Source organism: Hyperolius riggenbachi, chromosome 6 (assembly GCF_040937935.1).
Source record: "Hyperolius riggenbachi isolate aHypRig1 chromosome 6, aHypRig1.pri, whole genome shotgun sequence".
Classification (NCBI taxonomy): Eukaryota; Metazoa; Chordata; class Amphibia; order Anura; family Hyperoliidae; genus Hyperolius; species Hyperolius riggenbachi.
The window spans coordinates 343,440,279-343,466,863 of NC_090651.1; the positions used below are offsets into that span (position 1 = coordinate 343,440,279).

The 26,585-nt window shown below is 44.5% G+C and overlaps 1 protein-coding gene across 1 annotated transcript in view; it reads left to right on the top strand.

The window, feature by feature from the left end:
* The window catches only part of LOC137522236 (free fatty acid receptor 3-like), a 39,437-nt gene extending 18,921 nt beyond the window's left edge, over window positions 1-20,516 (top strand). Inside the window, exon 3 of the mRNA XM_068242268.1 lies at window positions 19,461-20,516. Within this exon, the coding sequence (XP_068098369.1) occupies window positions 19,557-20,516 (960 nt within the window). The 5' untranslated portion in view covers window positions 19,461-19,556. The remainder of the gene's footprint in view (window positions 1-19,460) is intronic.
* The last annotated feature ends 6,069 nt before the right edge of the window (window positions 20,517-26,585 follow it).

Below are 26,585 nucleotides of genomic sequence, written 5' to 3' on the forward strand. Positions count from 1 at the left end.
ACATTGTTATAAAATTAGTTTTCACAATTTTTTAAAATTATTGTTTTAACTTTTCAATATTTTGATATTTTCTTTTTTTAATCAATTTTACATTTGTTTTTAGAATTATAATTACATTAATTATGATTTTGACATGAAATTTTACTTTTTTATAATATTACATTCTTTTTAAGAGGTTTAATTTCTGTGGTCTTTCATCGAATTATAATTATTTTAATTATCATTTTGACATGTAATTTAACTTATTTAATATTTTTACATTCTTTTTGAGATATTTAATTTCAGGGTCTTAGGGTTAGGCACCACTGGGGGGTTCTTAGGGTTAGGCACCACCAGGGGGTCTAAGGGGTTAGGGATAGGTAGAGGGAGGGTTCTGTGTGAGAGTAGGGTTAGGTTTAGCAGTAATAAGTCAAACTTTAATTCTATGTTTTTCAATCACTTAAGTCAGTAACACTAAAATACCATTTGATTGATGGAAAGGTGTTATATTTAACTTAATAAATCAGCCACTAAATTTTTTCTGAAACGAAAATATATGATTAAGATTACAACTAATGTTTTGTACCGTTTAAATTATTCTTTACATGTATTTTTTTGCGGTAACATGTTGTTGATAGTTTCTGCTAAATGTCACACATACACACAATTAAACACGTGTCTCTGGAATAATAACAATCGTTAAAAATTAATTTTAAACTAAGTGATAATTTAAAACAAAATGTATTTATAAACCAATATTTTTATACTTATTATTGTAAAATAAGAATTTGTCTGTGTCCTGTGCTTTTTTTCATAGCACCTTGATTTCATGCACTCCTCTCAAATTCCTTTTGTTTTAAAAAGGCAAAATTTTGATTTGTATAGCGTTTTAGTAAGGAAGGCTTTTTTGATCTCTTTCAGTCCTTTAGGGCCCATTCACACTTAAGACGATTGGCGAGCGATTCCTGCTAATCGCTTAAGTGATAGCGCTTTTTAAAGAGCTAGTGCTTTGTTACCCTATGGCGGTGTTCTCACTGCCGCGATTGGTGCCGATTGTGGGCGTTTTGCGATTATTGCCGATCGCAAATGTGTTGCCTGCAGCATTTTCGGGGCGGTTGAGGAGCAATCGCGGTACAGTGCTTATAAAACGCTGACCACGATCGCTCTGAAATCGCGGACGTGTCCAGTGATTTTTACCATGCTAATCGTGGTAAAATCACTCATGCAAGCGCTAGGCGCTTCCGTTTTGCGCTTTTAGATGAGAACGGGGCCTTATGCTGGGAATACACTGTTCGTTTTTGAGGTGATTAGATAGTTCGATAGATAATTTCTGACATGCCGATCTCCTTTTTGATCCTTTCGCCACTCGATTTCTGATAGAAGTGAATGGAAAAAGATAAGGAAAACGAGCGGAAGATAAGAGAATAGACTGCAGAACCGAGCGGCAAAAACGATCGAGAAGAGAATCGAGCGCCAGAAACGAACCGTGTATTCCCAGCATTATGCTAGGTACACACCATACAACTTTCTGTTAGATGTTCTATTATGCTGGATACACACTGTAAGATTTTCCGTGCGACTTTCCGACCCGATTGTTTTTTCCGCACGATTCTGCACTCGATTTTGCGCTCGATTCCCTTATCTTCATTTGTTTTTCTTATCTTTTTCCACTCACTGCTATGAGAAATCGAGCGCAGAAACGATCAGGAGCAATATCGGCTATGACGGATTTTATCAATTGGATCCATTTATCGCACGGAAAATCTTGCCGTGTGTATAAGGCATTAGATTTACCTGCCAGGTAGATACAGTGGGGTGCAAAAGTTTGGGCAAACTTGTTAATTGTCAGGATTTTCCTGTATAAATCGTTGAATGTTACGACAAAAATTGTCAGTTGAATATATCAGTGGTTCCCAACCTTTTCCGGCCCGGGGAACACTGCCTGACCAAATTTTTCCCTGGGGAACGGCGCGCGCGGGGGGGGGGGGGGGGGGGGGGGCGGCGACGGGCAGAGTTGCGGCTGCATAGCTAGCATAGTTGCCCCAGTGTAGGGAGTTTAGTTGCCTCAGTATAGCCAGTATAGTGCCCCAGTATAGCCAGAATAGTGCCCCAGTATAGCCAGCATAGTGCCCCAGTATAGCCAGCATAGTGCCCCAGTATAGCCAGCATAGTGCCCCAGTATAGCCAGCATAGTGCGCCAGTATAGTGCCCCAGTATAGCCAGAATAGTGCCCCAGTATAGCCAGCATAGTGCCCCAGTATAGCTAGTATAGTGCCCCAGTATAGCCAGAATAGTGCCCCAGTATAGCCCCCCAGTATAGCTAGTATAGTGCCCCAGTATAGCCCCCCAGTATAGTGCCCCAGTATAGCCAGAATAGTGCCCCAGTATAGCCAGCATAGTGCCCCAGTATAGCCCCCCAGTATAGCTAGTATAGTGCCCCAGTATAGCCCCCCAGTATAGCCAGTATAGTGCCCCAGTATAGTGCCCAAGTATAGCTAGTATAGTGCCCCAGTATAGCCAGAATAGTACCCCAGTATAGTGCCCAAGTATAGCTAGTATAGTGCCCCAGTATAGCCAGAATAGTACCCCAGTATAGTGCCCCAGTATAGCTAGTATAGTGCCCCAGTATAGCCAGAATAGTACCCCAGTATAGCTAGTATAGTGCCCCAGTATAGCCAGAATAGTGCCCCAGTATAGCTAGTATAGTGCCCCAGAATAGTGCCCCAGTATAGCTAGTATAGTGCCCCAGAATAGTGCCCCAGGATAGCCAGTATAGTGCCTCCCGCCCGTCCCCACGGCCAACGCTGTTATTACCTTAACAGCTGCCGCTCTCTCCTTTCTCCAGCGCGTGTATATTCTAGCAGCGTATCTCCGGCTGCTCTGTCTGTGTGATGCGGAAGGAAGCATCCGGGCAGCGGCTTCCTGTAACGGCGATATGTATCGCCGTTACTATGGGAACCGAGCCCTCCCTCCTTCCGCATCACACAGACAGAGCAGCCGGAGATACGCTGCTAGAATATACAGGCGCCGGAGAGGGGAGAGCGGCCGCTGCTATGCTAATAACAGCGGCGGCACGGGCGGGAGGGGGAGAAGAGGACGGCACACCAGGCAACGTTCCGCGGCACACTAGTGTGCCGCGGAACACTGGTTGAAAAACACTGGAATATATCATATAGGAGACACACATAGTGATATTTGAGAAGTGAAATGAAGTTTATTGGATTTACAGAAAGTGTGCAATAATTGTTTAAACACAATTAGGCAGGTGCATAAATTTGGGCACTGTTGTCAATTTATTGATTCCAAAACCTTTAGAACTAATTATTGGAATGCAAATTGGCTTGGTAAGCTCAGTGACCCCTGACCTACATACACAGGTGAATCCAATTTCGAGAAAGAATAATTAAGGGGGGTAAATTGTAAGTTTCCCTCCTCTTTTAATTTTCTCTGAAGAGTAGCAACATGGTGATTAACAAGGTTGCCCAAACTTTCGCACCCCACTGCAATTTCCAACTTGTTGGAAATTATCTATCTAACCATCTATCTGCCTAGCAATTAAGCATTGTTCTACTCAGCAGGAGATAACCAGAAGACAATGCACCAGAGATAATGACCAGTCTCTAGTCTACCAGTATTTTACAGAAAATAATCTAACAGAAAATCTAATAGAAAAATCTAACAGAAAATTGTATGGTGTGTACTAGGCATTACACGCTCCTAGGAGTTCTGCTTCACCATGAGCTTGCTGGGCAATCTGTGACTTCCTTGTCAATAAAGATTTCCACTTATCACTCTCTACAAATCATTTATACCCTGCAGTGAGGTCACAGGCAGATCTTATCTCTGTCACTATCACATCCACATCCGTACAGTTTATTATTAGCTTGTTGAGGCTAAAATTAAAAGACCTCATGGAAAGAGCCTATGCTTGGTTACACAGCAAGAGGCAATAAACAACATACTGAGGCTGGTTTATGTTATCCCTATTCATCACCTGTCATTTTAACACTGATGACCAGGAAAAGGCAAAAGAAAACAACCCTGGAACTGCTGGGCTTTCACTGGGAGTTACAGATCAGTCAGTTTACACTATTTTTTGGCCAGGGTCGGACTGGGACACTGGGGGCCCACCAAAGAAATTTTAACCTGGGGCCCACACATACCATGATTGCGGTGAAAAAATGGGCATGGCCATGAACCGGAAGGTGGGCGTGGTCATGATGTATTATGGACAGGGCCAAATGTACATGATCTTAGCCGTATTGCAATTCAGAGACACTGCTGCCCAGCAAAACTTTGCATAGAGTCCCCTCCTTTAATATATAGTAATGTCCTACTTTGCAGAGGTTGCGACCGCAGAGGTTGCGACCACATTGGGGCCCTAAAGGGCCCTCCCTCAACTACAGTATACCTCTCGATTGGTCCTGTGCTCATAATAATCACTTCTATAGATACTTTGAACAGTGGTAATCATTTACAAGCTATTTCCCATCCCCTTCTTGCACCTCCGACACTGTATTTGCCATTGGCAGGTTTTGGTGCGTCATATCAATTGTTATGTATAGAGTGCTTGGGGGCCCCATTGTAAAATTTGCATCGGGGCCTACAGCTCCTTAGCTACGCCACAGCTCTCAGCATGAGTGATTACAGCACTGAGAAGAGAATTTTTGTGCTGCAGGCAGCGATTGGAGCTCTGTCAGACAAGGAAGGGGGGGGGCACCACAGACCTGGAGGTGGGGCCCACCGAGGGTAAAAACTGTACTACTGTGGCCCAGTCCGACCCTGTTTTTGGCTATTCCACGGACTGGCGCAGGTGTCGCAATTTGCAGGGGCAGTTAAGGGGCTCTGGGGAAAACTTCAAGGACCTCTGTCACGAAAATCTTAAAATGTAACTCCTACACAATCGCTGCATCGTGTATTTAGGGCCCCCTGCACAATGCTTCACAACCAGGGGCGTAAATACACGTACCCGCGTTGTTAACCTCGCCGCTCACTATCGCTGCACTTTCGCCGTTCATTTCCGCCGCAGTTCCAACGATAAGGTGATCAGGGACTGGGAACAGCTTGTTCCCATCCCAATCGCTGTCCCCGCGATGAATGAAAAGCCGGCATCACGCTGATGCTGGCATTTCATTCATGTGAACAGATACACTAACTACTTCCGAGTACTGTTTACTGTACTCTTAAAGAGACTCTGTAATAACATTTTCATCCTTATTTCTTCTATCCTATAAGTTCCTATACCTGTTCTAATGTGCTATGTCTAACTGCAGCCTTTCCTATTTGCACAGTGGCTATATTATCTCTGTTATATGATCTAATCTTCTCTCCTCTGTCGGCTCTGTCGGGCTGAGGCTGGAATGTGTGGAATGTGCTGTGCTGCTTGTGATTGGCTAGAAGGTATACACACCCTCTCCAGGCCCCCCGCACACTCTGTATGACTCACACACTCTGCTCTTCTCAGCTTATCAATTGCTATGTCTTTTGTTTGTAAACACTGGATAAAAATGGCAATTACAAGCCAGGATTGCAGCAGGGAGTGGCAGAAACAGCACAGAGGGGCCCAGGAGAACATAATGAATAGAATGGTATGCTTTTTATTGTAAGAATTTTAGAGTACAAATTCTCTTTAAGTTAAGTGTAGAGCCATCTTGTGGCCAAAAAGTAAAATGCACTCAAACATACACACACATACACACACATACACTTTATATATAGTTATACATACTTTTAATTATATTTTAAGTCATTACACTCCTACTCTATAGTTACCCAAATAAAACACTTAAAAAAATAAAAATAAAAAGAGAATTTAAAAAAACAACAACAAATTGTTAACTTATAGACTTTTTATTATGTATGTATGTAATGAATATTACTGTTAATTTTGCAAATAAAGGAATTTAATAAGATATATAGAATCAAAAATCACTAAACTGAAAAAATGCACCTTTAATTCCAAATAAAATATTGGCGCCATACATTGTACTAGGGAAAATTTTCAAATGTTGCAATAACCGGGACAAATGGGCAAATAAAATGTGTGGGTTTTAATTGCAGCAGCGTGTTTTATTTTAAAACTATAATGACTGAAAATTTTGAAATAATTAATTTTTTCATTTTTGCCTTATTATTCCCTTTAAAATGTTTGGAACATAAAATAATTCTTAGCAAAAAGTACAACCCAAAGAAAGCCTTATTGGTGGCGAAAAAAAACAATATATAGATAACTTCGGTGTGATTAATAACAATAACATTATTGGCGAATTAATGGAAGGAGCGTGATATGAAAATTGCTCTGTTTTTTAAGGGGAAAACCTGTGGTTGGGAAGTAGTTAAGATGCATGTAAACACATACAAATAAGAAGTGAGTTTCTTCCAGAGTAAAATGAGACGTAAATTACTTTTCTCCTATGTTGCTGTCACTTACAGTAAGTAGTAGAAATCTGACATTATCAACAGATTTTGGACTAGCCCATCTTCTCATGGGCTAGTCCAAAACATCCTCATTATCTGTTTGAGATAAGGTAAAGACTTTTTGTAGGAAAGAAGGGTATTAGCAAATAATCAGGATGAAGTTCAATTCTTGTTTAAAGTTCCTTTTTAAAATGTACCTGAAGCAATTTTTAGATGTTCCGTTAAGTAAGCCTCTTGATAGTCCAGAGTTTTCCACAATCATCCTCAAGCTCTCTGTTCCAGTTCTGGGTCGCTCTGAACATTTTTGACATGTAAAGCTTTGTACCACTGCACATCTATGGATTGTAATGGCACATGTGCAGTACGGCCCTGCTTGAACACGGACAGGAGAGCGGCCGAAAAGAGGAAGAGGGTCTGGTGGGACAGCAGTGGTGTGCTTCGGAGGATCTGGGCAGCCTCAGGCTTTGTAAACCAGGGTTCTGCTGGAAGCCCAGGGTTTCTTGAGGACATTAAAAAAGCAAACAGTAAAACTCTTGCGCTAGCAATAACTATTCTGGCCCTTTAAAGAAGTCTCCGGCTCCAGGCTCTGCTCCCACTGCTGGTGATGTCAGTCATCTGAATGTAAAAAACACAAAGGGAGAAGATAGCGCTCCAATGGTGCAATAACTTCTTTTTTATTCTCACAAACACGCTATAAAAGTTGCACTTACACTCCACGTGCAAGTTAAGCATGTGTAAGAGGCTGCCAGCGAGTTCTCTCCAACTCCTGAGCCTGGCCAAGACTAACAGGGACAGTCCAAGATGGTGATGTTCACCATCTCGGACGGTCCCTGTTAGCCCTGCATGCAAAAAAATTGCACTGCTTTTAGACCCTAAAATCTGGAAAGAATCATAACGCCAAGGGGGTTGACGCAAAGCCCCAACTTTTGTAAACACTGGACAGAAGATGGACATGTCATAGATAGAATGCTGTCTATGACATATCAGTTTCAATGGACACCCAAAAAATCCATGCATGGACACATCAGATTCCCCAGAAGCATTGAAGGAGGCCAGGTACGCTCTGAAACGGGAAATGCGAGTTGCAAAGAGAGCCTACTCCGACAAGCTGGGACTCCGCCTCCAGTCCAACAACCCGAGGGAGGTATGGCAAGGCCTTAGGGCAGTCACGAACTTCAAACCTCCTCCTCAGCAGGTGATCCCGAGCACGCAATTGGCCGAGGAACTCAATGAGTTCTACTGCAGGTTTGAGAAACAGCCACAGCAGCTAGGGGCCCCGAGGTCAACAATGACAGCGACACCCTCCACACTGAAAGACCGTGACATTGCTGCACCAGTCGAAGTACAGGAAGCGGAAGTTCTCAGGCTGCTACGCATGCTCAACCCCAGGAAGGCCACAGGCCCGGATGGTGTCTCATCGAACTGCCTTAGGACCTGTGCGGATCAGCTGGCTCCGGTGCTCACCTCTTTGTTCAGCAAGTCACTAGCGGAAGGCACGGTCCCCTCCTGTCTCAAGAGGTCCACAATCGTACCTGTCCCCAAAAAGCCAGGCACAACAGACCTCAACAACTTCAGACCTGTGGCTTTAACACCTACCATAATGAAGGTTCTTGAACGGCTAGTCCTCACTCACCTCAAACGCACGACCGATGCACTGCTAGATCCACTCCAATTTGCATACAGGGCCAACAGGTCCATAGAGGATGCCTTAAACGTCAGCCTGGCTTACATCATAAAGCAGAGGGACACCAAGAGCCCCAATAGTGTAATTCGTCTTGGGGACAACAAAATAAATGAGAAGTTAAAATTATACTCACAAACCAGGGTTACCAATAGGCAACCACTGTATAGGCAGGTGGGGAGAACAATCCTGACCCCACTCAGGAATAAAAAGTCGCTCTCTGTAGACAGGAAAATAGGGTAACAACCCTCCACCCAGGGTGGACTCAATGTAGTGTACAAGATACAGAGGCGCCAAAAGAATAAAAGGTAATTAAATGAACTTAAAAAACCAACTGGTTAAACAGAGGAGGCAGCGGTGGTCTTACCCCCTCCAAACAGACACAGGCAAGGACTGCGATTCAGACAGTCAACAATTTATTCGGAACTCCAAAAAACAATGCAACGCGTTTCACGGGCCATACATCCCGCTTCCTCAGGCAAAATACAGTAGGAGTCACAGCATCTGTATTATATCAGCGAGCTCGGAGCACCTTGACAAGCCTGACTCCTACGTTAGAATCCTGTTCCTGGATTTCAGCTCGGCCTTCAACACGATCTGCCCAGACACCCTGGTCGATAACCTGACGCAGCTTGGTATTGACCCCATACTCTGCGCATGGGTCAAGAACTTCCTCTCAGACAGGACACAACGGGTCAAGCTAGGTATCTGCTCCTCCAGCGAGAGAACTACCAATACAGGGGCACCTCAAGGATGTGTACTGTCCCCGCTTCTGTTCTCCATGTACACCAATAACTGCACCTCCTCTTCGGAGTCCGTCAAGATCATCAAGTTTGCCGATGACACAACCATCATCGGCCTCATTGGCAGCAATGGAGAGCAAGACTACCGCAGTGAGATAGAGAGAATTTGCAACTGGTGCGAGAACAACAACCTTGTCCTTAACGCAACAAAGACTGTAGAGCTGATTGTTGACTTCAGGAAAAACCCTCCCACTCCCCCACCAGTCCACATAGGTGAGACCGAGGTCTCCAGAGTACCATCAGCCAGGTTCCTTGGCACAACCCTATCCACTGACCTAAGATGGGGGCAAAACACCATCAAAATCCAAAAGAAGGCACAGCAGAGGCTATTTTTCCTGCGGCAACTTAAAAAATTCGGCATGCCCCGGGAGCTGCTGACCAGCTTCTACACCGCCACCACGGAGTCCATACTTTGCTCCTCAGTCATCGTCTGGTATGCTGGCGCGACGGCCAGCGACAGACACAAACTGCAAAGAATCATCAGTGAGGCAGAAAAGATCATTGGATTGCCCCTGCCACCTCTTGATCTCCTCCACACTGCTAGGATGAGGAAGAGGGCAACCAAGATCTCCAGAGACCCCTCCCACCCTGGCAGCCTCTTCTTTGAGCTCCTCCCATCCGGACTGCGCTTCCGAACTATCCGTTCCAAGACCAGCAGGCGCAGGAACTCTTTCTTCCCCCAGGCAGTTCTACTGCTCAACAACACCGACCCCTGACTCCTCTCTCCTAGTCTGTAATCAACATGCGTGCCATAGGTTCTGCCCTTCCGCCCTCTCTTCTAGACCTATAGCACACACTATTACATAGATGTTATCGTAATGTTAATACTGTGTAAGTGTAACTGCAGATGTAAATGCATTGTTAATGTTGTCAATATGTGTAATTTTGCTGTATATGTAATGTGTGTATGTACAACTGTTGTCGTGTACTTGCCAAGCCATGTGTACCACAAGCAATTCTGAGTACGGCACCACCGTACTTGGTGAATAAATCTATCTTGTAAATCTTGTAAATCTTGTAAATGTATCAGACCCATTAAGACCATGCAAATCTGCTCAGTTGCGACCTCTGTACACCAGCAGCTCTGGATGTGTGCAGGGTCGGTGCTGAAATTAAGGCAAAGGGAGCCCCAGGGCCACTAGACCACCCCCCAGGTGGCTTCCCCGTGACCCTACATGTTGGGCAGTTCAGCTGCTTTGAATTTATTGCACCTGTCTTGGCGGCTGCTCCATTCTCATCTCCGTCTTTAGCCACGCTGCCTGAGTGCCTCTTCTCTGTGTCTGGCATGTGTGGATGGAGAGGACACAGGCAACTGGGCTAGAGATGGAGATGGCACAGCCAGTGGGACAGGGAGCCACTACCGATCTACCGAATGGGCGCCCTGGGGAGGAGTCAGGGTAGGCCACCTGGGTGTCCGGGCGCTGACTTTTATAAGGGTGGGGGTTACCCAAGTTACTTTTGCCCCAGCGCCCCCATGTGTCTTAAACTGGCCCTGAATAAGTGCCTCGCTTTTCAGGTACATAAAGGAATGACTTTCATATCTCTCAGAACTCAGCACTAAGCAGTGGTGAATTATGGGAGTTCCTTTTTGGCGATATAAAACTGAATAGTTGAAAATACCTTTTGTTTAAGAAGGTAAAAGTATGGGCTTTGCAAAGATCCCCTTTGGAGGTGTGATCAGGTAGACCCATGGAGGATCAGCGTCCATTTCCTCAGGAAGCTGATCCTCCGTGAAACACGTTGTCTGTACCCCCCTTTACCTTGTATGCCCTTGAATGCCCAATAAATCTTTCCAAGCCACTCAGCATTTCCCGCTGTTTGAATATTTAAGTCGGCGCGGCACTGCCTAGTAACTGCATGATGCCCATTACCCTGCCTACAGCTGCTAACAGCTATAGCTAGGAGTATTCCGCTCCCCATTACTGCCACACCTGGGTTAAGTCGGCATCCCCTATACATACCTGGACCCACGGCATCCAACGAAGGAGTCTGTGCTGCCTCCACTGGAGGACTCTACATTTGGCCGCCTCTGTCAGAGCTTGTTCCCTGGCTGGCCTGAAAGGCACACATGTCTTCTCTGGCTGGTTTCTGCAAACAGCCACAATTGAATCAGGTGAGACCTGTCCTGGACAGGACAATATACAGATTGACATATCTACTAGGGCGTTCTCTTTTATTTTTTTTGTCTTTTGTTTAAGAAGGCATATCTATACCCAGCTTTATTTTTTTCGGGTGTTTTTTTTAAAGGGACTCCGAGCTCACGAAAAAAAGAAAAGTTGTACTCACCAGGGGCTTTCTCCAGCCCAGTGCTGGTCGGGAGGTCCCACGCCGGCGTCCTGGCTCCTCTCCTTCTCCCCGCTCCGGTATAGCTGACAGGCCGCAGCCCGGGCGACACTCGGTGGAGTGTCGGGCTATAGCTTCCGCGTATGACGCGGATTACGTCACACGCCGGCCGCCTCGCGTCATCACGGCGGCCGGCGTGAAAGTACTGCGCATGCGCGATTAAAGCGCGCATGCGCAGTACTTTCACGCCGGCCGCCGTGATGATTTTCGTGAGCTCGGAGTCCCTTTAAGGGGGGATGGGTTTTTACAAAATCTCCTATTTCCCAAGTCCTGCCCATATAGCCATATTAATCCATGACGTTTACATCACAGGAGCCTATAGGCACCGATGTTCTGGCACCCTAGACTTCACCCTCCATGAACCTACAGACACCCGCTGAAGTGCAGCCCAAGTATGCTGGCTGTCCCAGCTGTCACTTCTCCCTTACTTGGCCTGCCCACTATAGGTAGCTACAGATGCCCCTTAATACTGAGTGTACCTTTGGCTACCTAATACTAAGTAGCTAAAGGTATTAGGTAGCTATAGGTGCCCCCCTACTGAAGGGAGATCTCGTCCGTGGAATGCAGAGACCCAGGTGAGTAACCTCTTATTTACACTTTCATCACGACTCTGCAAAAGGAAGGAAGAAGACGAGAGGTGCTTGAGGAGGGGAGTGAGCTGCCTTTCCATCATCAGGCGCCTTTAGGCACATGCCTACAGTGCCTTATGGTAAATCCGTCCCTGGATGGCTGCATACAACTGCTGTCGGCAAGGTATGTGCAGAAGTCCCGGTTTGGTATTGCTCTGATTGGCATGTTCGATAAATGAGTTGGAGTGATGCATCATGGAAGTTCACATCAAGCTGAATAATTGTGAATGCCTTCTGTTTCAAGAAGTCACATTTATATTTAGCAGTGGAGGGAGGTTGGCAGGCATGGTCGGAATAGCTGATTTCCGTTCCCGGCACAATTCCGCATTCCGCTACCGTTCCATATTCTCTCTCTCTCTCTCTCTCTCTCTCTCTCTCTCTCTCTCTCTCTCTCTCTCTCTCTCTCTCTCTCTCTCTCTCTCTCTCTCTCTCTCTCTCTCTCTCTCTCTCTCATCCAATGCAGTAGGGAATTGCAGATTTTCAAAACAGCTTATATACCATAGCTGGGATTTGAACCCAGGACCTAGTGTGTAGTAGGTATCTGTCTTACCCTCTAGACCATGAACCACACTGCATGGTAGTAGGTATCTGTCTTACCCACTAGTAAGGCTGAGGCTGGAGAGGCTGCAGCCTCAGGGCGCAGTGTAGGAGGGGGTGCACAATTCATTCAGCTGTCATTCCCAATTGTGTTTGAAGCAGAAAGAAATAAGAAAAGGTGATGCATGGCAGCGACAGCAAGCCAGATAAGTAGAGATTAAGGTGTTGGGGGTGGGGGGGGGGGGGTGGGGGCCCTGGGGCACCTCTTAGTGTAATAGCAATCAGTGTGTGACAGCTGGGGTGGGAGGGATGGGGGGGCGCACTTTGCTGTTTCAGCCTTGGGTGCTGAAGGACCTTGTCCCACCTCTGACCACACTACATGCTAAAGCCTGGCCCTGAGTGTGGTTGATGGTCTAGACGGTAAGACAGATACCTACTACACACTAGGTCCTGGGTTCAAATCCCAGCTATGGTATATAAGCATGCTTTTCAAAAAGTACAAATCCTTAATCATGCTACTTTTTCTATCGAATTGATCATAATGGAAGTATGGTTTATGCTACCGCCAGCTTTAGCACGTAGTGTGGGTCATGGTCTAGAGGGTAAGACAGATACCTACTACACACTAGGTCCTGGGTTCAAATCCCAGCTATGGTATATAAGCATGCTTTTCTAAAAGTACAAATCCTCAATCAAGCTACTTTTTCTATCGAATTGATCATAATGGAAGTATGGTTTATGCTACCGCCAGCTTTAGCATGTAGTGTGGGTCATGGTCTAGAGGGTAAGACAGATACCTACTACACAACTAGGTCCTGGGTTCAAATCCCAGCTATGGTATATAAGCATGCTTTTCAAAAAGTACAAATCCTTAATCATGCTACTTTTTCTATCGAATTGATCATAATGGAAGTATGGTTTATGCTACCGCCAGCTTTAGCACGTAGTGTGAGTCATGGTCTAGAGGGTAAGACAGATACCTACTACACACTAGGTCCTGGGTTCAAATCCCAGCTATGGTATATAAGCATGCTTTTCTAAAAGTACAAATCCTTAATCAAGCTACTTTTTCTATCGAATTGATCATAATGGAAGTATGGTTTATGCTACCGCCAGCTTTAGCATGTAGTGTGGGTCATGGTCTAGAGGGTAAGACAGATACCTACTACACACTAGGTCCTGGGTTCAAATCCCAGCTATGGTATATAAGCATGCTTTTCAAAAAGTACTAATCCTTAATCATGCTACTTTTTCTATCGAATTGATCATAATGGAAGTATGGTTTATGCTACCGCCAGCTTTAGCATGTAGTGTGGGTCATAGTCTAGAGGGTAAGACAGATACCTACTGCACACTAGGTCCTGGGTTCAAATCCCAGCTATGGTATATAAGCTGTTTTGAAAATCTGCAATTCCCTACTGCATGAGATGAGAAGAGAGAGAGAGAGAGAGAGAGAGAGAGAGAGAGAGAGAGAGAGAGAGAGAGAGAGAGAGAGAGAGAGAGATTTGTGTTATTCCGGAAAATTCCGTCGGAATTATAAAATTTCCGCGGAATTCAGTTTGAGAGGTATAGGAATTCCGATTTGATTATCGGAATTAACCTAATTCCGGCCGGAATCACGGAATTTATAATTCCGCGGAATTTTCCGAGCATCCCTAGAGGTTGGTTTCAAAGTCACTAAGCTGAGCTTTTATCAATCAGTGCTCAAGAAATACATTTGTTTTTTAACCTCCTTGCTGGTTATCCCGAGCTCAGCTAGCTGGCTGCTAGCTGCGTGCATATTCCGATCGCCGCCGCTGACCGCCGATCCGCCGCTACCCGCCGCGCCGCCCCCCCCCTCCAGACCCCTTGCGTAGCCTGGCCAATCAGTGTTAGGCAGCGCTGAGGGGTGGATCGGGTTTCCCTCTGATGTCCCGACGTCCATGACGTCGGTGACGTCATCCCGCCCCGTCGCCATGGCGACCAGGGAAGCGCAGCAGGAAATCCCGTTCTGTACGGGATTGCCTGCTTACTCTGATCGCCGGAGGCGATCGGAGTGGGTGGGGGGATGCCGCTGCTCAGCGGCTATCATGTAGCGAGCCCTGGGCTCGCTACATGATTTAAAAAATAAAAAAATAAAAAAAAAGTGCTCTGCTGCCCCCTTGCCGCAGCAATTGGACCGGCAAGGGGGTTAAGGGGATAAATGCACTTTGTTGGGTATGCTAACATTCAAATCCCTACACAACCTAGGACCCGGATACTTGAAGGATGTGTTGCAACTGCGTCACGCCTCCCACAACCTCAGATCAAGAAAATAAGAAATAAAACATTATTAGCATAGATATGAGTCTCATATTGTTTCCAGCACTGGAAAAGTAAAGAAACTTCAGTTGCTATCTATGCAAAGCAACTTCTCTGAGCTCTGTGACTTTATAAAGTCTTGGACAGCACCGTCTTTTGAAGCTCTTATCTCAACTGTCTCTCATTGTTTCTTCTTTGTTTATGGTTTTCCTGCAGAGAAAAGTTCAAAGGGTCACTAGCCTGCTCTGTGAAATCCTTTAAAATTCTGAGTGTATTGTGGAGACTGCAGTTATTAGAGAATGATGCAATGTTATAAAAAAAAGCTCTATGCCTGAAAATAAAAATATGACACTATTTTTTTCTACTAATGTTCTAGTAATTATCCGTATTACACAACCAATTCATTATATCATGAGGTTGTTTTTTTTCGCTTCAGTGTCACTTGAACCACTTCCCATCCAGACCTTGTTTCCCCGCTATGGACCAGAGCCGTTTTGACATTTTAGCTATGTCCCTATTTACAGTAATCAGCAATAACTTTATCCCTACTCCCAACACTTAAATGATCTACATATTTCATTTTTTTTCAAGACAAACTAGGCTTTCACTGGGGGGTATATTGTCCCAAGAAAAATGGTGTTTTCCATTAAAGTACATAATATTCAATAAAAACACATTTTTCTACTTTTTATATGCCATACGATAACCATATTTGCTTTTGTGCATAAGAATTATTATTCATTTAGAAATTACAGTTTTTTTTCTCTGGGAGCTAACTTTCCATTTTATTCATAACTGATTTATTCATCTTGAATTTTGAGCAGAAATGCTTTCTGAGTGGTTGTGTTCAGGAGAGTCTGCACAGTCAGATAATGTGTCACATTCCTCACTTGATACAATTAAGTAAACACAAGATAACATTATCTCCAGTTCGGATGCGTCCAGCTTTCTCTGCAGGGAACTTGTGTAAGTCCTGTGTTTAACTAATTGAATGCTGTCCTAGTAAAAAAAAATGGTGGTAGTATATAATATGCTGTAAATAATCTTGTAGAGCAAAGAAGAAATGCTGGGTTTCATTCTGCTTTCATACTAATGGGAAAAATGCATTATTTCTCAGTTTTTACCAGTTCCAGTCCAGTTCCACTTCACCAAGGGTTTTTCCCCTTAAAAAAAAACAGAGCAATTCTCGCCTGTCAGCGTGCGTTACATTCATTCTCCAATAACTCTATTACTACTTATCACAACAAATCAATCTATATCTTGTTTTTTTTTTTTGACACCAATTAGGCTTTCTTTGGGGGGGGGGGGGGGGGTACTTTTTTGCTAAGAAATATTTGATGCTAACAGCATTTTAACAGGAAAAAGTAGGAAACATGAAAAAAAAAACATTGTTTCTCAGTTTTCAGCCAATATAACGTTAAAGAGAAACTGTAACCAGGAATTGAACTTCATCCCAATCAGTAGCTGATACCCCTTTTACATGGGAAATCTATTTCTTTTCACAAACGGATCATCGGGGGGCTCTGTATGGCTGATATTGTGGTGTAACCCCTCCCACAGGGAACTGTGAGGACCATGGTCCTGGCAGTTTCCTGTCTGTGAACCTCGTTGCATTGTGGGAAATAGCTGTTTACAGCTGTTTCCAACTGCCAAAAAAGCAAGCAGTAGCTACTTCCACTGACATCACTTGCCAGCAGTAAAAATGTCACCATGTGATAAATGACAGAATGTAACTCAGGGAAAGGAAAAATTGTACAATGGGCAAACACTGACTAAATCATTTCTACATAATTATTGTAAAAATGAAGCATTTTTTAATTACATTACTTTCACTGGAGTTCTTCTTTAACCACTCAAGGATCGTGGTGTTAAACCATCCTAAAGACCAGGCCATTTTTCATAAATTGGGCCACTGCAGCTTTAAGGGCTAGCTGCAGGGCCACACAACTCAGCACACAAGTGATCCCCCCCCCCCCCCTTTTTTTTCTCCTCACCAACAGAGCTCTCTGTTGGTGGGGTCTGATCGCTCCCACAATATTTTTTTTTCTTTACAAATATTATTCTTATTTTTTTTAATTAAAATGTGTATATTTTTAATGATTTCCCCTCCCTCCCCATCAGCCTATCAACAGATTGGCTGTGATAGGCTTCAGCCTATCACCACCGATCACTTCTGTGTCCCCCAAGTGCAGCGCTGCCTCAGATCGCAGAGCTGTACAGGTATATTAGACGGCAGTTTCACCGTCTAACAGTCTCCGAGTAGTGATCGCCGCTGGGAGACCGAAGGTGGAGCGGAACCCCGCCTTCCAAGGGGAGATGCACTCGAATCGGTGCGCGCGCTCTCCTGCTAGCCTCATAGAAGGCTGTTCATGCCAATCAATGTGGAGCGGTCCTGGGACTGCCGCTGTGTTCCGAGGTGGCGTTAACTACTAATCCCCCTCTGAGTTGTCGCAAGGGAAATGTAATTCGGGGTCTGGCAGCTGACAGAGCCCCAAATTACTGCTATGCGAGGTGCGCATCATAGCATTGCTGCTATGATGGTGCCCAGTTTCTGCGCCCGGCTCTCAGAGCCGTGCGCTGAAATCAGCGGATTCGTGTTCAGGAAGTGCTGTTGAAAACTAAGAAAACCCTGCGAATCCCCCACGAGGAGACGGACTGGCCCAAACCCTGTCGGTTCTGTCAGATTTTAACTGCCTACTTTCTTTACAATAGTGGTCCCTTAAAATAATATATGCTACCTTAATTAAAGCCCACAAATTTTATTAACCCATTTGTCCCGGTTATTGCAACATTTAAAATTTTTCCCTAGTACAAAGTATGGCGCCAATATTTTATTTGAAACTAAAGGTGCATTTTTTCAGTTTTGCGTCCATCACTAATTACAAGCCCATAATTTATAAAGGAACAGTAATATACCCTCTTGACATACATTCAAAAAAGTTCATTCCCTAAGGTTTTTTTTTAATTGTATATTTTTTTACAAACATTTTTTGGGGGTAACTATTGGGGAGTATGGGAGGTAAGGGGTGAATTCTAAATATAAAAAAAATTCTGTTCATGGTAAAAAATGTGTGTAGATGTAATTTTACTATTACCATAGGATGTTCTTGCGCATAACTTCCTTATGTGTAGTATTACTACACATCAGCGCTGCGTAATATGTTGGCGCTTTATAAATACAATAAATAAATAAAATAAATACAGGAAGCTTTGCGTGGATGTGTAAGTATCGTTTTTTGTGAATGGCGGTGGCGTCTCATAGACGGCGGTGGCCATTCACATGGGGACTTAGATCAAAGAATGGGAACTGTGTTCCCATTCACTGATCTCTTGGCCAACGATCGACAGCGGTAATGAGCGCGGGAATGGTGGGGGGGGGGGGGCGAGCGGGACTGCGCAGCAGCAAGGAACGTAATAGCTATTGCCTTGCAAGAAGATATGGTGATTTGCAAGGACATAGTTACCTGTCTTAGGGGAGGGAAGGTGGTTACAAATAAAAAGTGCTATTGTGATAAAAACCGTGCCACCAGTTTTATGTCCCCTCAGTATAAATAGCCAGCTGTGTCCCCAATATCAGCCCCACAGTATATATATATATATAGCCAGATGTGTCCCTAGTATCAGCTCCCCCATAGTAAAGCCAGATGTGTCCCCAATATCAGCCCCCCCCCCCCGTATAGTTAGATGTGTCCCCTGTATTTGTCACCCCCCAGTATAGATAGACAGATGCGCCTCCAGGATTAGCACCCCTCATTATAGCCAGATGTGTCCTGAGGATTAATATTCCCCCATTATAGCCCGATGTGCCTCTTAAGTTTAGTGCCCCCCCCCCCATTATAGCCAGATGTGACTCCAGTATTGCGTCATGACCGCCCAGGAGCACCAGATGTGCTGCATTATTAGACCCCGCTCCCCCCAGTTAGCCAGCTGTCCCCCAGTGATCTCAACAACCCCACTTTATATACCGCCCCCAACCTAGAATCGACAGCCAGATGTCCCCCCAATCAGACAGCCCGCTCCGTGGCCAGATCATTTAAAAAAAAATCAGCAGCAAGCAGCTTTTCTCACCTTACCTCGTTCCTATGAACTTCCTGCAGCCCGAGCCTCTGTTTGCTGCTCTGCAGTCAGCCCCCTCATGCCAAATACCCAGGTCCAGCTTGATGATGTCATCAAGCCGGGACCCAGATATTCGGCATGACGGGGCTGACTGGAGAGTGGCTAATGGAGGCTCGGGCTGCAGGATGGTCGCAGGAACCAGGTGAGGTGAGACAGGCTGCTTGCAGCTTCTTTCCTCTAGCGATCTGGCCCCAGAGGGGGAGAGCTGAAGGATTGCAGCAGTTGGCTACTGCAGCAATCATACATCCGAGGGAGGGGGGACTAATTGGCTACATGTTCCCTTTCACTAATTAGTACTGCAGCTGACAGTGCTGGGGGGGGGGGGGGGGTGCACTCTGAAATGCGCTCGATCGTGCACAGCTGGGCTGCAAGCTGAAATCATATATCTACAGCATCGTGGCTTCGATGAAGTCACCGAGGACATAAATATACTGTAGCAGTGGAACAAGTGGTTCAATCAAAACTGAGAAGCCACCTGTTTATTCTGGTATTTATGATCACATAAGTTTTTCCCCTGCACACATAAATATGTACTGATCTGAGACAAGCTTATGAGTTTGGGTCCTACAGGAGAAAAGCACTTTACGAAAGTTTGTTCTTTTTGTTTTGCAAAGCTGTTTAACAAGATTTCCTTTCTGTTGAAATTTATGCTAATAATTTTCATTTTTGTTTCAGCCTATCAAAGAGATCGTGAACAAGGGAAATCAGAGGCTACTAGACAAAATTGTAACTATCTGATGTTATTTGGGATGAAGTTCTGAGCCAATCACCATGAGCTATTTTCCTGGATCAGATCAATTATTTTTGTTTGTCTACCTTTTTACTTTTATAACAGGTCTTCCTCTGAACATACTAGCCTTGTGTACACTCATTAAAAAATTTAGGCAAGATTTGATCCCAGTAGACATTTTGCTGGTCAACCTGACTATATCTGATTTGCTTCTGTTGATGTTCCTCCCTTTCCGCATGGTGGAAGCGGCATCCGGAATGGAGTGGAGCATGCCCTATGTTCTATGTCCCCTGTCTGCATTTATGTACTTCAGTAGCATCTACATCACCTCGCTCTTCCTCATGGCCATAAGTGTGGAAAGATATTTGGCTATCGCCTTTCCTATCAAATACAAGATTTTCCGAAGACCAATCTACTCTGTGGTGGCTTGTGTCTTCATTTGGAGTGTTGCTACAGTACACTGTAGCATTGTCTACATTGTAGAAAATGCTGTCCCTAGCAATTTTACAGAACCCAATAACACAATGTGCTATAGTACGTTTTCTCCAGCCCAACTGGAAGTCCTTCTGCCAGTTAGGCTAGAAATAAGTATCTTGCTCTTCTGCGTTCCGTTTGTGATCACCGTCTTTTGTTACATGCGCTTCATCAAGATCATCATGTCTCAGTCCCGTCTGGAGAGGAAGAGGAAGCTGAGGGCTATCTGCCTGGTGGTAGTAACCCTCACCAGTTTTGTCCTTTGTTTCATGCCCTACAACTTATCGCATATTGTGGGTTTTTTTCTCGGTGAGAGTCCATCATGGAGAGTCTATGCTTTGCTCTTGAGCACCTTCAATGCCTCATTGGATCCCATCATATTCTACTTCTCTTCTACCTCATTCAAGAAGGCATTTTTAGAAGGACTGGTCAATGTTCTGAAAACCCTGCATTTTGGAAGCTGGTACTATAGAATTTGTATTTCTCCTTGCGAGAGAGAAACTAGGACCATTAATGACTCTTCTTAGGATCACATGACAATGTTGTATAATGCTCACAGATGTCAGATCCTTTTGCAACCCATTTTTTCCAAAGAAAGGCATTTATCAAAATTTGTGTTAAACTAGTTTTTGGAAATATGAAATGTGATTCAATTTAGTATATTTGAAGCCCAGCTATATATACGGTAATCATTTGGGTATTCTTCCTTTCCTTTTGTTTTCCCTACCTAACCTAAACAGGTGCCACACTTGCTCACTATCCATGTAAAATAGCACCCCCCCCCCCTCTCCGTTCCATCTACTGCCCCCTCGTCCATGTGTAACATTCAGGTTCTGCACCCCCTCTCTTTGTGTACAGCTCAATTGAGCAGAATCTCTCCTCTTCCATATGTTGTTCTCCATTTGCAACTTCCCTTTTCTATTCGTTGGCTTCTTGGCAGGGATGATTAAGGTAGCCTGGGGCAGTGTGGGGTAAATATGGCAGGGACAGTTAAGGTTAGGCATGGGGTAGAAAGGGGTAAAGTTGGCGGGGAGGGTGGGCGGTTGTGGCAGGGACAGTTAAGGTTAAGTGCGGAATAGGAAGGGTTGGCTAAGTTTAGGTGTGGGGGTGGTTTAGATATCGCTAGTGGGAGTGTTCAGTGTGAGAATAGGCTTAGGTTTAGCTATAGTAAAATACCAATATTTAATAGTGATATTTTATGATCGTTTTGTACACTTGAATAGTAGAATATCCATAAATATACTGATATTCTACTATCAAATTTCCAGGGCTCCCAAATTTCGGGGTGCACTTTTTTGACGTACGCATACTTATGTCCATAACATCACGGTGGTGAAGTTTTCCACCTTGGTGGCCGATAACTACAGACAAAGCCGGATTTATACTTTGTCCACCCCTGCGCCAACTTTCTCATACCAATTTCCAGCAGCACTTCCAAGTGTAGCATCCGTGTCCAGCAACCCCTCTCTTTCCTTGTGCAGCAGCAACCCTCTTCCAATTCCATATGTTGCTCCCCGTTTTCAGCCGCCCTTTTTCATTTACAGCCTCCTATTCCAGAAGCAGCAACTCCTCCTCCATGTCTAGCCATATACTGTATATATACTATCTTGCTGTAGTCGCTGATATCACATTTCCTATCAGACCTATATGCATGGTACCTTAAAAAGCATACTTGTGCTGTATCCAATTGATTTACAACTTTATATTACCTTATTCTGTTTTTTCATTGTTATGTTAAAGGTGCAAGTGGTTGTACATGTAGGGACATGTGATTGTGATATATTTATATTCCCTTTACAGGGGTTTTCAGTGGTCTTTTCATATTTACAATATAAATACAACAACACACTGTACATTAAATGTTTATTTATAACATGCATATTTTACCAAATTAAAATGGTTACATGAAATGTTTATTTATGACATTGTAACGTGCATATTTCACCAAAATAAAATAATTATATTAAATATGTATTTATAACATGCATATTTTACCAAAATAAAATGATTTGTAAGCTTAAAGAGTAACTGTCAGGCTGCAGAAGCTAATTTAAACCTCTATTCTCCTGTGTTAAACAGTTTAGAAGGAAGCCAAAAAGGCATTAGTGAAGATAAAAATCTCTCTTACCTTTGATGTGTGCTTATCAGCAAAGCTGTTAGACCCAAGAGGACGCAAGCCGCATACTATACTGCAAAGCATTCTTGGGCCCTCCCCTCGGCTGCTAATGAGACGTTACAGCAGCTTGTAATCAGTCCAGCGCGTAGCACTGATAAATCTCTGGGCAGAGTACACTGCAGGAGTCAGCTATTGTTCCTAGCCACATGGCTCATTAATATTCACTGCACACTGTGTTATTCAGTACCAGCTTATCTGTGATCAGGAAGCAGGCAGGACATGACGACACATTTGACAGAAAAACATGGAGCCTGCCATGAGCTGTCAGGAGCATCTATCTCTGCATATACTATATACAAATTCTGTGAAATCCAAACGTGGACAGTGAAATGCATATGTAATGTAAGTACAGCCAATCTTTAGCTACTGATATATGCGTTTATTTTCTCTGAGACCTTATACCTAACAGCTCCTCTTTAAAAAGAGAAAAAAAAGTAATAAATTCATTTTAAAAATACAATATTTATAAGTGAGTTCAAATGGGAGTCAGAACGGCGTGCTTTTTCAGGTAGTTCAGCGTCACATCTGCCACCCACGAGCGCCATTCGAGTGTGATTAAAATGTAGCCTAATGGCAGCGGTTGTAACACCAGGTGTGTCAGCCCTTTACCTGGTGGTCGAGAACCGTGACGTGTCGCACCTGAGCATGGCTGCAGCCAAACTCACATGTGACTCCATGGGGAAGGGGGGCGGTGCCTGTCCAATGGCAGTACTGCATACTAACAAGCAGTGATGAGAGAAAATGTTGTGTTTTTGTAATTACAATACCAAATGTGCAATTACAACACAAAATTGTAATTCGTGATGATCAGAAAAACTGTAATTTGTAATTCCGTAACTTCCTGTCAGAATTTAGCGTTAAATGGTAATTTCGTGTTTCATTCCTAATTCCATAATTTAGCGGAATTATGAAATTTATGAAAAAACAGAAATTGGAACTTCTTCTTTTACACAAAATTACGGGTAACACGAGATCGTTATTTCGTGTTCTACATGGAAATCGTCCCAAAAGCGATCATAACTATAGAAACAATCGAAGTTATGAAAAAAATTGTGTATAGTAGTCCTAATTAGTCATAATAGTCATAGAAATTTTGTGAAATCGTAATTGCACATTACTATCATCACTGCTAACAAGCACCTGGCTGGTGCGCCGCCTTCTGCTACCCCAATGAAAGAGCCCTATGCCTGGACTCACACTCCTAAAATAATTCTGTACCATTTTCCAGACAGCAGGCCAGCAGTCAAATAAACATGTTGATGGATTCAAAGTTATTAATGCGCACATCCATTTGAAATGTATCCATTGGCTTGGTTTTTTTTTTTTTAAAAAGTATGGCAAAGTCCCGACCTGCACGATTTTTTAAGTGAATCTGAAGCAAAAATGAAACTAAAAAACAGATACTTATCTAAGGAGAGGGAAGGCTCCGGGTGCTATAGAGGCTTCCTGCTTCTCTCCTCATCCCCCTGCAGGCTCCTCCGTTTAAAGAGGAACTGTAACCAAGGATTGAACTTCATCCCTATCAGTAGCTGATACCCCCTTTCCCATGAGAAATCTGTTCCTTTTCACCGATGGGGGTATCCGCTACTGATTGGGATGAAGTTCAATTCTTGGTCACGGTTTCTCTTTAAAGGGAACCAGAGACGCCATGGTAATAAAAAGAAAAAAGATTTTATACATACCTGGGGCTTCTTCCAGCCCCATAATCCTGCATCCCCTACACGCCGCCATCCTCCGCTTCTTGATCCGCCGGCACCGGGTCCCGTCACTTCCGGCGGACGCGTCCAATTGTCCGCATGAGCAGGGGCTCCCTCCATACCCTTACGCGTGCGGCTGCGCAGAATGCAGCCGCACGCGTAAGGGTATGCCGGGAGCCCCTGTGATGCGGACAATTGGCCGCTGCATGCTGCCGCCGACTGGCTGACTGGCCGAAACTACGGGACTCGGTACTGCCGGATACAGGAAGCGGAGGACGGAGGCGTGGGAGCGATCCGTGCGTATAGGGCTGGAGGAAGCCCCAGGTATGTATAAAATCTTTTTTCTGGGGCCTCTGGTTCCCTTTAACCACTGCGCACAGCAGATAGTGCTGATCAGACCCACACAGATTGTCCATTTGCAGTGCTTTCCACCTTTGCAGTGCACATCATAGTGCCACAAGCCTTTTTTAGCGAGCAATAGATACGCTTTATGGCATCACATGAATGGCATCTGTAGTGTAAAGGATGTGCTGCATTGTGTTAAGGTACTTCACTGAATATAACTTAATGAATAAAATGACTTATTTTTCACAATATTCATTTACAAATCATTTAGTCAGTGTTTGCCTATTGTAAAACTTTCCTCTCCCTGATTTACATTCTTAAATGTATCACAGGTGGTGACAACTCTAGTCCTGTCAGATGATCTCTGCGGAATGTATGTTTATTTGTGTTCCAGAGTGGGCAGAAACACAACCTGGTCTCCATAAATACTGTGGGTCAGAAGGCTGTATGGTGTACGTGAAAAACGGGTGCCAAGAAAAATCGGTCACAGGGAAACTGCCAATAGAAGAATATCAGTACATTTACCGATATTCTACTATTTACAGTGTTCATTTTCAATAGCAAAATATTGGTAAATGTTATGGTTAATATTACTATAGCTAAGCCTAACCCTACTCTCACACAGAACTCTCCCTCTGAGGCTTAACCCTAACCGCCTCCCACCTGCACAAACACCCTCCCTGATGCATAACCCTAACCCCGCCCCCAGACAAACACCCTTCCTGACACCTAACCCTAACCGCCCCTCCACACAAAAACCCTTCCTGACACCTAACCATCCCCCACACAAATGCCCTTCCTGATGCCTAATCCCAACCACCCCCCTCCGCACAAACACAAAAGCCCTTGCTGATGCATAACCCTAACTGCACCCCTATCACAATCACCCTTCCTGGGGCCTGACCCTAACTGCCCCCCCCCCCCCCTGCACAAGCCTCATTCTTAACTCCTAACCCCAGCAGGAAATTATAATTATCAGGTGCCAAATCATGCGCTGCCGAGGACTCGAACTATGCTGCAAAAAATGAACCCCTCCCTGCAAAAATCAATACCAATCAGACAGGGCTGTTTGGTCGGAGTCGAGGAGTTGGAGCAATTTTGGGTACCTGGAGCTGGAGTCCGTGGTTTCAATAAGCCAAGGAGTCGGATAATTTTTGAACCAAATCCATAGCCTTTGTAAAAATTAGACTAAGGAGTAGAGATGTGGCGAACGGTTCCCGAACCGTTCGCCGGCGAACATCTCCAAATCCTTGGGGCTCTTACTACTTCCGGGTCACACTGACCCGGAGTAGTACGCCTGCGCTGCCCGGCGGAGCGCATTCTAGATCGCACTCGTTACCGGGCACTTTCTGTGCATGTGCGTGACGTCATGAACGACATCACGCTCATGCGCAGAGAATGTCCGGCAACAGGAGCGCGATCTAGGATGCGCTCCGCCGGGCAGCGCAGGCGTACTACTCCGGGTCAGTGCGACCCGGAAGTAGTAAGAGCTCCAGAGATGTTCGCCGGGCGAACAGTTCGCCACATCTCTACTAGGGAGGAGTCGAAGTCAAGGAGTCGGAGCAATTTTGGGTACCTGGAGTCGGAGGGAGGAGTCTGAGTCGGATGATTTTTGTACCGACTCCACAGCCCTGTAATCGGACACCACCTGGTGCCCAAATTTCCTCATTTGGTTCCAGCCTGACGATATTTTCAATGAAAGTCAACGGAGGTGCCTGATTTGCCCAGGAGCTGCATACACCCGATTTGTCTGATACCGGCTGTGTGACCTCATACTCTAAGCTAAACATCACTGGCGGGATTACATGCCAATACTCAGCAATATATACAAATTGGAAATATTTCTGATGCTAAAACAAGGATAATTCATGTAAAATTTGGCATCCTGAATGAAGTAGTACATTCAACTCTATGTTGTTAAGATGCCTTTTTAAAAGTGATCACATCCCACAGGGTAGCAGGACAAAAAAGAGCGCCGGCTGAGGGTGGACGAAAAGGGCGCCGCCATAGACTTTAATGCAATTATCGTTAATACGGTGAAAAAAAGCAGAAAAGGGGTGCTGCGATAAATATCAGAGTCAGAATCAGAATCAGAATCAGAATCAGAAATCTTTTAATCGCCACGCACGACTGGGTCGTGCACGGAATTGGGTTTGGCACATACAATTGCTCAGAGAGAGATTGAGAGTAGTATCAACATAAGAAATTTGCATAGTATCAACAAAGAGAAAAAAAACAAAACAAAACGTAGTCATACAATCATACATTATAAGGCATAGTCATACAAAAACACACAGTATACTCAGTGGTACATATTAGTAGTTAGATGTGCAGCGGTATAGCGGTAGTCTGCAGGGTGCAGTTTAAACAGATTTAAA